Source organism: Aulonocara sp. 'chitande type north' Nkhata Bay, linkage group LG23 (genome assembly GCF_057382095.1).
Source record: "Aulonocara sp. 'chitande type north' Nkhata Bay isolate Kocher_YH1m ecotype deep benthic linkage group LG23, A_spYH_male_GT1.1, whole genome shotgun sequence".
Lineage (NCBI taxonomy): Eukaryota > Metazoa > Chordata > Actinopteri > Cichliformes > Cichlidae > Aulonocara > Aulonocara sp. 'chitande type north' Nkhata Bay.
The window spans coordinates 19680811-19694643 of record NC_141365.1 but is presented as its reverse complement, the minus strand read 5'-3'; the positions used below and the strand labels follow the sequence as shown (position 1 = coordinate 19694643).

Here is a 13833-nt window from a genome sequence, read left to right as displayed (position 1 = left end):
TTTTTCTTTGAGTTCTTTTATTCTTTATTTGTCTTTATTTGTTGACTTGTTGTTGATTGGGATATTTTTGTTTGTTTGTTTTTTAATATGAAAAGCTCCAGTGATGGTTTGTGTCCACCAGAGGGCAGCAAACACACATCAATGGACCTGTTGTTTTACCTTCTGGGCACAGTGAGGGGGAGGAAGAGGAGGAAGGATGAGTGAGGGTCATGGGACCTTGTTTACTCGTCCTGAACCATGTGAGTCATATGAGACGGAAAAGAGGAAGAAGACGGTGAAAAGATGGAGGAGCTGTCCCGGCGGGCGAGGGAGGCCGGGCAGTGGGTGAGAAGGTGCTGTTGCTGTGCTGAGGAAGAGGAGAATGGTGAGGAGAAAGGTTATGATGAAGATGAAGAAGAGGAGGAAGAGGTGAAGATGGAGGAGTTGAACTTCAGGAAAAGTTCAGCTTCACTTCCGTCTGCTGAGGTAAAACATCAGCCGCTGTAAAAAGTGCAATTATTTCATTTTATTTATCATTTTTATTTTTATTTTTTTTTAAAGAGTAATCCTTTTGTTGTGATCTATTTAACATGTAAAATCTGTTATAGCATGTTGTAACTTTTTACAGTGGGTATGCTGTCTCGATTTAAAATATGACGTTACGTCCATTCAACACATTAATTAAAAAAAATAAATTATATATATATTCTTTTTTTTCTTTTTTTCTTTTTAATTAATGTTTTGAATGGACGTAACTTCATAATAATGATAATAATGGATTGCATTTATATAGCGCTTTTCGAGACCCTCAAAGTGTCACGGCTGGCGGAGGGAGCCGTGTGGAGTGGAGGAAAAGGAGGACCCAAAATGCAGCAAACTGATGATACGAGTGAAGTTTATTTACACGGTGGCAGTGGCAAAAACAGGCAATGAAGCATGAGTAATGACAAACCTAAACTGGGAGAAACTAAAGAGCAAACCTGAAATCTTACAAAACGGAGAGCGGAGCAGAGAGACGCAGACCAAGGACCAGGATACCAAGAAACACAGACGAGCCGACAACGAACACAGACCGACACCCACTATATATACACACACACAAGGTAATCGGGTAATCGCACACAGGAGGGAAGAACAGCTGATCTGAATACACATGATGACTGGAGGACACAAGCTGAACACAATGACAACAGACACAGACTTTCAGAACAAAACAGGAAATCTAGAACCCGAACCGGACACAAGGGGGGAGGACACAGAATAACTAGAACAGAGGGAAATAATCACAAAACACAAAACGCTGGGTCAACGACCCAGGACCATGACACAAAGTGCTTTACAATTCCACTATTCATTCACTCTCACATTCACACACTGGTGAAGGCAGCTACAGTTGTAGCCACAGCTGCCCTGGAGCAGACTGACAGAAGCGAGGCTGCCATATCGCGTCATCGGCCCCTCTGGCCATCACCAGTAGGCGGTAGGTGAAGTGTCTTGCCCAAGGACACAACGACCGAGACTGGTTTTATTGCATTTTTTATTTACCATTCTTTATTTTTTTTCTTAACTGTATTGATCCCACAGGAGAACTTTTTGTTTTACAGCAAAATGATAAAGGGTAACAATATTACAGTCTGCAGTACACAACAAATAACACAGCTAAATAAAAGGGTCACAGGTGACGATCTTATGTTGTGAGAGAGTGCAGGAATTTATAAACTTACAACAGTGATGAAAAATAAAGTAACGTAAAAATGAAGTTAGTTAAAACAGTAAAAGTTCGACTGACGTTGGTCAAGAGAGAAGAACAAATTGCATTAATAAATATATAAGAAAAACAGCTGCATGAAGGTTTAATACAAAGTATGTTTATGATCTAATGGTTGACAGGTTTGTTCACCTGTGACAGAATGAAGAATCAGTGTGCAGCTTTATAGAAAACAGCAAGAACGGTTTCCTGAAGCGAAATTGAATCAGTCTGAAGGAGAATGAGCTCAGAAGTGTGAAGTAGGTGTGATGGTTGTCCATGATTGAGAGCAGCTTGTTCAATGACCTCTAACCCTCATTGACTCAAATGTCTCCAAATTCTGACCAATGGTGCTTCCAGCCTTAAGGATCAGTTTGTTGATCCTGCAGGTTTCTCTGACACGGATGGCACTAACTCTCACAGACTAGTAGAAGATCGCCAACATCTTGCTGCTCACATTAAAGGACCTGAGCTTCTTTAGAAGGTAGAGCCTGTTCAGCCCCTTCTTGTAAACGGCATCACTGTTAGTCCTCCAGTCTAGTCTGTCATTCAGGTGAACATCCAACTACCTGCAGCTGTCTACTGTTTCCACCTCCTCACCCATGATATTGATTTTGGTTGCAGTTTTTCTCCTCTGGAAGTCAACCACTGTCTTGTTTGTCTTGCTGACATTTAGAAGGAGGTGATTTCTTCCCGACCGCTCCACAAAATTCCTCACTAGCTCTTTGTAGTCCGACTCCTGCCCACCCTTAAAACACCCAGCCGTCCCAGATAACTTCTGCTGGTTTCACTGTTGTATAGGAAATCTGAGGTGTAAACAGGAATAGAGCTCCAGTATTACCAACCACCACCTCAGACCACCTGAGGCCTCTCTGACAGACAGTCAGCAATCCAGGACACAGTAGAAGTGTTAAGTGGTATATATGAGTCACCACGGGTGGTGATAAGACAATTTTAGGTAGTATTGATTGGTTGAGGATTTTCTTAAGCTGGTATTGAGGTTTCAAATGATCTTTTGAGCTTTAAAGGTAGTATTAACAATCCCTTATGTGTACCTGATGTGGTCTCGTCTGTGTGTCTCAGCTGGATTCGGACTCATCCACCTCTGGCTCTCAGTCTCACTGGTTCCACACTCTGCAGGCCCGTCGGCTGAAAGTCCAGCGTGGGCGCAGCAACAGCGACCCACTGAGAGGGGAGGGCAGTCGGGAGCCTCTTACCTGGGTCAGGGCGCGTATGACATGATGTTTGAGGTAACATGTGAGGCGGTGTGATGCTTGTGTGACATTTAGTGTGTGTGCTGTGATCAGAAAGCAGGTCTGGAGTTTGGGGCAGCACACTCGTACCTGAGTCTGGAGAAACTGGGTGAAGGAACCTTTGCCTCGGTCTACAAAGGCATCAGCAGGTCAGAGCTCACCGCGATACAAGTCAAACACAAACAGCCAATGAGATTGTGGCTTAAGTTTTGATCACATTGAGTCTGAATGTTGGTCACAATGTACAAAAGACAAGAAAACATCTCCCTGTGTTTAGTTTTAACAAGTTTTTTACAGAATCTTTTGGGACTTGGGCAAGATCCATTGCATTCATCGGAGTGTGAATGAGTGTGAATGTTGATTAGTATACAGCGCTTTGAGTACTCCGGGAGAGTAGAAAAGCACTATATACGAATCAATCCATTGCGGGGTGGCTGTAGCTCAGGAGGTAGAGCAGGTCAGCTGCTGATTGGGAGGTTGGTGGTTTGATCCCTGCCTCCCCCGGTTTGCATGCCAAATATCCTTGGGCAAGATACTAACCCCGAGTTGTTCTCCAATGCATCCATTGGAGCATGAATGATAGTTAGAAAGCACTCACCGTATAGATAATAGTGAATGGGTGTGTATGGGGTGAATGCGGCATGTTTTATAGAGCGCTTTGAGTGCTCCAGGACAGTAGAAAAGTTGTATATAAGAACCAGTCCATTTACTTTTTTATTGTTAGATATTAGACAGATGTTTTGCTAGGATTACTAAAATTATTGTTAATGTTTATTTTTTAACAGATACTTAACATTTTGGAAAAATTCGCAAATATTTTATTAATTACAATTTTTTTCAATCAAATGAGTTTATAAGTATATACATATTTGTTATTATATATATTATGCATTAATATATATTAATTGTCCATTTCTGTTATGTTGCACATTTTAAAAAGAACGTTTCATTTTTAACTTCAGTAGTTTATCTGACATGTTATTAGTTTAAAATTTGTAATATTTACATTAATTTTCATACATACTGGACATTATAATAGAAATGTATACTTTATTGATCCTTGCTCAGGGGCACCTCATTCAGTGGATGACCTGAACTATCCCTGCCCCGTAAAATCTTCCTTGTGTTGTGATCGATCAGTGATAAAGTGTTTACTGTAAACATTTCTTCTTCTGTGAAGGATAAACGGGCAGCTGGTTGCTCTGAAGGTGATTCGTATGAAGACGGAGGAAGGTGTCCCGTTCAATGCCATTAGAGAAGGTGACCAATTAGATCACTGGTTAAGTTTTTAATAGTTTCAGCAACATGTGCATAAACATGTGTGTGTGTGTGTGTGTGTGTGTGTGTGTGTGTGTGTGTGTGTGTGTGTGTGTACAGCCTCTTTGCTCAAACGTCTGAAACATGCCAACATTGTCCTCCTGCACGACATCATCCACACCAGAGAGACACTCACCTTCGTCTTTGAGTACCTGGTGAGAAATCTGCTGTTCAGTGCTGAGTGTGACCTGAAGGAGGTGCTACAGAGCACTCACCAACACACACATACACACACACACACACACACACACACACGCACGCACACACACAAACTTCAACCAAAGTCAGAACAAAATTTTAAGGCTACAATTTTTAGCATTCACACATTTTATATTTTTTTCTTTTAAATGTTTATAAATTTTTACAATTTTATTTTAATGTATATATTGTTTGTTTTTTTGTTTTCATTCTGATCTATTTATTTGTTAATATGGGGGTCATTCCCTCTCAGATCACCATCTCTGATTTGTGTAGAACATTTATGGTATAAGGTTTGAACATAAATTATGTTTTATGTAAAATTTCTTACAACAGTCTTACAACAAACCTTTTATGATATTAACATGATGAACATGAGTATCTGAATAAAAGAAAAGCTTCAAATTTTCTGTGGTCTTTCTCACCATCAAAATGAAGTTTAACACCAGAGATTGTCTCTGCAGCAGACAGATCTGGCCCAGTACATGATCCAGCACCCTGGAGGTCTACGCTATCACAACGTGCGGGTACGTCGCTGCGCTCAGCAGCAGACAGCCGGGGGCAGTACTGTGTCATTCCAGCTGTGAGCAGCACGCCATGAAATGTTTAACATGGCTCAACACCGTGTGTTTCAGATCTTCATGTTCCAGCTGCTGCGAGGTCTCTGCTACATCCACAGCCGCAGGATCCTCCACCGAGACCTTAAGCCCCAAAACCTGCTCATCAGCTACCTCGGAGAACTCAAACTGGCCGACTTCGGTGAGAACCGGCTCAACGCTGCAGGGCAGAAGTGGAAATAGGCAAAGATTTAGTCAGCAAGGACCTGTAGGAACAACAGATTTGTAAAATAACCTAGTTGGAAACAACACACACACATATATATATATATATATATATATACATCCATCCATCCATCTTCATCCGCTTTATCCGAGGCCGGGTCGCAGGGGCAGCAGCCTAAGCAAAGAGGCCCAGACCTCCCTCTCCCCAGCCACCTCCTCCAGCTTATCCGGGGGAATACCAAGGCGTTCCCAGGCCATCTGAGAGATATAATCTCTCCAGCGTGTCCTGGGTCTGCCCCGGGGCCTCCTCCCGGTGGGACATGCCTGGAACACCTCACCCAGGAGGCGCCCAGGGGGCATCCTTGTCAGATGCCCGAACCACCTCAGCTGGCTCCTTTCGATGTGGAGCAGCAGCTGCTCTACTCTGAGCCCCTCCCGGATGGCCGAACTTTTCACCCTATCTCTAAGGGAGAGGCCAGCCACCCTTCGGAGGAAGGTCTTTTCTGCCGCTTGTATCGGCGATCTCGTTCTTTCGGTCACTACCCACCCACAGCTCGTGGCCATAGGTGAGGGTAGGGACGTAGATCGACCGGTAAATTGAGAGCTTCGCTTTTACACTCAGCTCCCTCTTCACCACGACGGACCGGTGCAGCGTCTGCATTACTGCAGCTGCAGCCCCAATCCGTCTGTCGATCTCCGGCTCCCTTCTCCCATCACTCGCGAACAAGACCCCGAGATACTTGAACTCCTCCACTTGGGGCAGGAACTCATCCCCGACCCGGAGTGGGCACTCCACCCTTTTCCGGCTGAGAACCATGGCCTCAGATTTGGAGGTGCTGAACCTCATTCCCGCTGCTTCACACTCGGCTGCGAACCGTTCCAGTGCGAGCTGGACGCCCTCACCTGATGAAGCCAACAGAACCACATCATCCGCAAAAATCAGAGATGAGATTCTGAGGCCACCAAAGCGAAAGCCCTCCGCCACTTGGCTGCGCCTAGAAATCCTGTCCATAAAAATTATGAACAGAACCGGAGACAAAGGGCAGCCCTGGCAGAGCCCATCACCCACCGGGAACGAGTCCGACTTATTGCCGGCGATGCAAACCAAGCTCTTGCAACGGTTGTATAGGGATCGAATGGCCCGTAGCAATGGGCCAGACACCCCATACTCCCACAACACCTCCCACAGGACACTCCGAGGGACACGGTCGAATGCCTTCTCCAAGTCCACAAAACACATGTAGACTGGTTGGGCAAACTCCCATGCACCCTCAAGTATCCTGGAGAGGATAAAGAGCTGGTCCAGTGTTCCGCGACCAGGACGAAAACCGCATTGTTCCTCCTGTATCCGAGGTTCGACTAGCGGACGAACTCTCCTTTCCAGCACCCTGGCATAGACTTTCCCAGGGAGGCTGAGGAGTGTGATCCCCCTGTAGTTGGAACACACCCTCCGGTCCCCCTTCTTAAAGATGGGGACCACCACCCCGGTCTGCCAGTCCACAGGTACTGCCCCTGATCTCCACGCAACATTGCAGAGGCGTGTCAACCAGGACAGCCCTACAACGTCCAGAGCCTTCAGGAACTCGGGGCGGACCTCATCAACACCAGGGGCTCTGCCACCAAGGAGTTGTTTAACTGCCTCAGTGACCTCGCCCCCGGAAATTGGCGGGTCATTCCCCTCATCCCCAGACACTGCTTCTTCCTCGGAAGACGTGTCAGTGGGATTAAGGAGGTCCTCGAAGTATTCCTTCCACCGCCTGACAATTTTCTCAGTCGACGTCAGCAGCGCTCCGCCAGCACTATACACAGTGCAGGTAGAGCACCGCTTTCCCCTCCTGAGACGCCTGACGGTTTGCCAGAATCTCTTCGAGGCAGTCCGAAAGTCTTTTTCCATGGCCTTTCCGAACTCCTCCCACACCCGAGTTTTTGCTTCAGCCACTGCCCGAGCCGCATTCCGCTTGGCCTGTCGATACCTGTCGGCTGCCTCCGGATTCCCACAGGCTAACCAAGCCCGACAGGACTCCTTCTTCAGCCTGGTGGCTCCCTTCACCTCTGGTGTCCACCATTTGGTTCGGGGATTACCACCACGCATGGCAGGCACCAACCACCTTGCGGCTGCAGCTCAATGCAGCAGCTTCGGCAATGGAGACGCTGAACATGGTCCATTCGGACTCAATGTCCCCAGTCTCCCTCGGAATGCTGTTGAAGCTCTGCCAGAGGTGTGCGTTGAAGATCTCACGGACTGGGGCCTCTGCTAGACGTTCCCAGCACACCCTCACTACGCGTTTAGGTGCACCAGGTCTGTCCAGTGTCCTCCCCCGCCACCTGATCCAACTCACCACCAGGTGGTGATCAGTTGACAGCTCAGCCCCTCTCTTTACCCGAGTGTCCAGAACATATGGTCGCAGGTCTGGTGATACGATTACAAAATCGATGATCGACCTACGGCCTAGAGCGTCCTGGTGCCACGTGCACTTATGGACACTCTTATGTTCGAACAGGGTGTTCGTTATGGCCAAACTGTGATTAGCACAGAAGTCCAATAACAAAGCACCGCTCGGGTTCAGATCAGGGAGGCCGTTCCTCCCAATCACGCCCCTCCAGGTCTCGCTGTCGTTACCCACGTGAGCATTGAAGTCTCCCAGCAAGCAGGACAACAGAGTCTCCAGGTGGAGCACCTTCCAGCTCCACCCAGGTCCCTCACCCAGGACCAATTTGCCATGGGAGACCCTACCAGGGGGCAAAAGCCCCCAGACAACATAGCCCCTGGGATCCCTGGGACACACAAACCCCTCCACCACGATAAGGTAGCGATTCAAGGAGGATATATATATATATATATATATATATTGGGGGTGCAACGATACACAAAATTCACAGTTCGGTTCGATACTTTGGTGTCACGGTTCGATATTCTTTCGATACAAAAAATATTCATGCCTTTTTAATTTGTCATTTATTAAAATTATAAATATATATCTTAACTCAAAAGTACAGTTTTTAAATTTAATGTTGCTGAAACAACAAAGTAATAAAAAAATAAATCTATCTGATCAAGAAATCACTCATCTTTGGAAAAGAGAGTTTATTACAGAGAAATGGCTCTTTCCAAAATAAAAGCTATACTATACGCTTCTTCTGGGCTATATTCTCAGCAGCATATTAAACATATCAGGTCCCCAAAAGCCCCCAGACAACATAGCCCCTGGGATCCCTGGGACACACAAACCCCTCCACCACGATAAGGTAGCGATTCAAGGAGGATTAAAGCAGACAATTTAACTAGTTTAAAGTAAAAAAAATGCAAAGTTAAAATGTTTTTTTCAAATGTTTTCTGGTTCTGTTGCAGGTCTGGCTCGGTCCAAATCCATTCCCAGTCAGACCTTCTCTTCGGAGGTGGTGACGCTGTGGTACCGCCCCCCTGATGTCCTGCTGGGATCCACAGACTACTCCACAGCTCTAGACATATGGTCAGTACCGATTATTCAAATTCAGCTGTCGGCTGTGACTGTGTGAATAAAGTTTGCTTTTTCTGAATTAGGGGGGCTGGGTGCATTTTCATAGAGATGCTGCAGGGGGCGCCAGCATTCCCAGGAGTCTCTGATGAGTTTGACCAGCTGCAGAAGATCTGGGAGGTCAGTAACACTGTTTATATCACTGATCCACGAAATAGTACTACTGTGTGATATTACACTGTAATAATACTCACATTAAGTACTAATACTATTAAGATGATGTAACCCTGCAGGTCCTGGGCCTCTCCTCTGAGGACAGCTGGCCTGGTGTCAGCCTTCTACCCAATTACAGACCAGGTACGTTTAGATAACACCTCTGACACATGCAACTCTCTATTTAGTGTTTTTGTTTTTGCTGTTATTTCACAGTTTTAACCCTTTAAGACCTACCATAGAACCAATTCCGCCAGAGCTTATATTATATTTTTACATGCTGTGGAGCCATTTTTGGGAGCATTTCAAGTTGCTATACATCAATACAACCATTACAGCCTAAATTTTAATAATATGCATGCATTAAGTGCATAGTAATTACATAAATTGCAAAAAGGTGCAATAAACTACAAAAAAATTGAAAATCGTTTTTGTTTTGTTAACACATATTTCTAGTTAGAGAAATTTAAGAGGCTTATCCCTCAAAACTGTAAATACAAAAAAGTTGCACAAAATAGTTTCCCACCACAGGAAATTTATTTTGAATGTCTTCATAGTTTTATTTTTGAAATACACCAATTTTTATATACTGCAGGAAAAACGAAAATAAATATTATAGTGCAAATTTGCAAAAAAAACCAGCATATGCATCAAAATAAACTATTTCCAGCAGTGCAATATGAGTCCTAAGCATCCCAGAAACGACACAGAAATTCATAAAGTCAAACATAACTTTTAAAAACACCAGTATAGGCTCATGAGGCCTTGATGGTAAAAAACTACATTTCCGCGAAAATGACATCACTTCCGGTTTCGGGCAGGTCATGGCGGACATGCGATAGTTCGCGCTGATGGACATAGGAAGTGTTACGAACAGCTGATCGGATCGGCTAAGTGTGTTTCTGGAATATTATGTTTTTGTTGCTGCAAGTGCTTTTTATGCAGTTTTTGTAAAGCTTTATGTGGAAGGAAACCGTGACCGAGGACAAGATGTAAGTACAACTCCTCCGGTTTCATATGCAAAAAAGATTATTGCGCTAGCTCACGTGGTTGCAGTGCTACCGGGATTTTAAAATAGTTACACAAAACGGAGCGTGTCTGCTCTGACCGGTTTTAAAATTTAAATACAATTTTTTTAGTCTTATATAAACAGGCTAATTAAATCAATGATGTTTTTGTGGAGGTGGCATGAATTTGTCTTGTAAACATTCACAGTTGTTCTGTGATGCCTGGGGTTCATTAAGGGTCATTACTTGTGTGCAGTGACTCAAAATTTCCATCGGGAGGCAATATGTCTCCACGTTTCCTGTTTTAATAGTTTTACTCGGATTAAAATGAGATGATTTCTCAGACTTTGAGGCAAACTCTGCTCTGCAAGTCTGACAGGGTCTCTGATACATCATGTGGGTGTGAGAAGAGAGAACAAAGACGAGAAGAAATTAACCACAGAGTGAGATCAGTGGTTGAGCTGCTCATGAATCACTGGATAAAGTCATCTTTTACAGTAAACTGTAACTTCAGGCCAACCCACATAGAGCTGTAACATTAAAGATCAGGTTCCCCCAAGAATTCACACACCACCTTTAGAGTGATGAGACCTGAGCTGTTCACAGTGATAACACACACTTTTAGATTCAGTCTGACACCATTTAGTTCTCATGTCATCCCAGAACAAACTTCCACAAATCCTTCAGAAACCTGAAAAGAAGACAGTTTAAAAAGCTGCCTGAGAGGTTTCAGTGATCTGCTGACACATATTAGGGCATCAATGACAGACTGAAGCTGTTTCATTCCCCCAAAAATAATAAATGTAGGGTAAAAACCAGCTGAAGTGCAAAGCATGGGAACATTTTTAGATCCATGTTAACATTTGCTAATTGCTAATTGAGTGGGGTTTTTTTTCTTCCACAGAGCGGTTTCTTTACTCAGAACCAAAGCAGCTTAGGACCGTTTGGAAAAGGTAACTTTTATATGGGCACACACATGCTAACCTGCTAACACACTTTGAAATGCAAACATTAGTCACATGACAGTCCTTCATCTGTGCTAACTGTAGACAGTCCAACAGTCCACATGTAGACCAGGTTAGATCACTTGACTCTGTAGTCCTCCATCTGCCTGTGTTGATCTGGATCAGGTTGGAGCAGCTGCCATATAAGACCGAGGACCTGGCCCAGGAGATGCTAAAGGTGGTCCCTACAGACAGGATCTCGGCTCCGGACGCCATGCAGCACCTGTACTTCAACACACTGCCTCCTCCCATCATGCACCTCAGAGACAGTAAGAACTCACTTAAATGTTACCATATTGCAGCTAAACTTTAAAGAACATATTTTCTGTTAATTCAGCACTCACCTAGCAGCACTTACTTGAATTTCCAACATAGATACATTATAGATGTATGATCATAAATCCTTTTTTAACAAAAAGCTGTTTAAGGCTTAAATTCATTTTTTTCTCTTTCTTTCTTTGTCAGCTGTGTCCATCTTTAAGGTTCCTGGCATTCGTCTGGAAACGGAGGTTAGAGACATCTATAACCCTGGGCGCAAGGTCAAACCTTCCCTGCTGCCCTCTGCTAAATTCTGGTGACTGAAATCTCATAAGCAGCGCGTCAAGATCTGTGGAGTGGAGAACAAACCCAGATGTCTCTCTGAAGACACAAACTGGACTTTAAAGTGATATTAATACAGTGCCATTAAATGTTTGCAGTTCAGTTTGGAGAGTCTTTCTGGTTTAAATAAAGATGTGTATGTCAAACTTTCACTCAGATCGGCTGTTAAGATCTTATGTAAATCTGATTTCTTGCCAATGTAAATATAAACCGTCCCTGCAGTCTTCTGTTAGCATTCATTAGCATCTGTTAGCAGCAGACTAACGAGTCCCATGAAACTCCTCATGAATTTTGAATGAAGCTTTATTAATAAAGCTCCAGGCCAACCCGCACTGAGAGACACAGCGTGTTTCTGTATTCTGACTCTAACTGGATAAAACTCGACCTCTGAAACTTTGTTAGTCCTCTGATACACAAACAAGCCAACAGCTGAGAGAGGGGGGCTACTGGATGGACCTGATTTAACTGTATTTACCTCTGACTGATGATCTTCCCCTCATCCCCTACCTCACTGACACCTCACAACTTGTCACAGCACTGTAACAATATGAAAAATTAAAAGTATAATTAATTTAAAAAAAAAATACTAGAACATGTGGGTTTTTATGTTTTTATTGTGGGCAGATTTTGGTTGTTTTTGTTTTTTATTTTCTTAGAAAATAATTTTAAATTAATTTTTGTTTTAGCACTCCAACAGATTTGAGGCCTGTCCAGGGTGTACCCTGGCTCTCACGCTATTGCTGCTTTTCCGTTGCCACCTACTCGACTCAACTCGACTCAGTTTCAGTAGTTTTCAATTTCGTTTGAGTGCCACATCAATGTGGGTTGGATCATTGAAGCAACGCAGGCCAAAAGTCCTGTGACATCATTTTTATGCGACGCAACTGAAGAACAAGAGGACATCTCAGTGATGGTATACCTGCTGCTAAACTGATGGTAATCATCTGCACCTCATAGATGGACCATGGAGTCATTACTCGCTGGCCAATTATTTGCATGCAGTCTGTTGACACCACACCGACCCCGACTGAGCAGGTACCACCAAACCAAAAATTCAAAAAATTGAGTGGAGTCAAGCTGAGTCAAGTGGGTATCATCCGTGACCCACCCTGAATTGTATAAGAGCAAGAGAATGGATTTGAACTTCTGGGGATTTTTGTGGTGCATATCCTACAGTTTCAAGACAAAAATTGTGCTTTTTCTGAGGTGTTACAATCCAGTTTAATTTTCACTTTTTTTGAAACATTATTCTGATATAAAATATTTCAAGTTATTTTTACAGCGTAGTTTTTGTAATTTGTTGAAAGAAGCTGAATTGTGGAGGCAGGGGTTGTTTGTTTTTTCCTGTTTTTTTGAGTCCAAAGAAATTTCCCTTCTCCTTTTAAGGTTGCATGATCATTAATCTCCCACATTTACCAATCCATCACCTCTTCCTTCCTCATGAGCACCTGATTTTTATTTCTACCACTGACTTGATGTTTGATAATTGCATCTATGTGGGCTTGAACATATACTTTGTTACTCAGATTTATGCAGATGTTTGAAAAAGCTGAACATGTAACAGATTAAAAAACAAAAGTTAAAGATCATGGAAAACAAACAAGAAAGAACAAAAACAAACTCAAGTGTATAAAAATGGGCTCAAATTAATAATACATTTTTGAAAGATACTTTGATTTTTAAAATATTTAAAATGACTAACATTAAGAAATAAAAATGAACGAGGATTTCAGTGTTATAATTCAGAACATTCAAATGCACAAGTAGCTGAATTACAGATGATTTCCTGCGAAGCAACTTTCAGATTAAACACTGTGAAACACACACTGACTACATGTTAATTAAAATACATTTTGGATTTATTTTGTGAATAAAACAAATTATCAGTTCATCACTGAATGTCCTGATATCCCCTTTATCATTTAACAGTTAAAAAAAAAAGTAGAAAAGAATTAATGCTAACAACTTGTATCCATCATTAATAATTCATCTTTCTTGTTACTCTTCGCCCCAGCTTTCCTGTGCTTTAATTAGACTAAATGCATTTACATCCAGAGAGATTTAAAAAATATATTTACTGATGCATTCATTCATTTCCTTCCATTATTAAACACTGAGCTCACAGGAGGAGGTAAGCAACAACTTACATCTGCAAACAAACCCTATTCAGAAGCTGCTGGCATGATGGATAAAATGTAAATAACAACAATGAATTCCAAATTTCTTAAACCAATATTTTATCCACACAACACAGAAAACATATAAAATGTTTAAAATA

General features: G+C 43.0%; 1 protein-coding gene across 1 annotated transcript; it reads left to right on the top strand.

Annotated features, from left to right (window-relative positions):
• Nucleotides 1–11891, top strand: cdk15 (cyclin-dependent kinase 15). The gene is made up of 13 exons (XM_086283707.1): nt 1–465; nt 2810–2947; nt 3034–3128; nt 4160–4239; nt 4357–4451; nt 4959–5021; nt 5130–5253; nt 8626–8746; nt 8818–8911; nt 9025–9088; nt 10856–10904; nt 11082–11224; nt 11421–11891. The coding sequence occupies exons 1-13, from the start codon at nt 283–285 to the stop codon at nt 11531–11533; spliced, it is 1362 nt and encodes a 453-aa protein (XP_086139833.1). The 5' UTR covers nt 1–282; the 3' UTR covers nt 11534–11891.
• Nucleotides 11892–13833: the final 1942 nt, after the last annotated feature.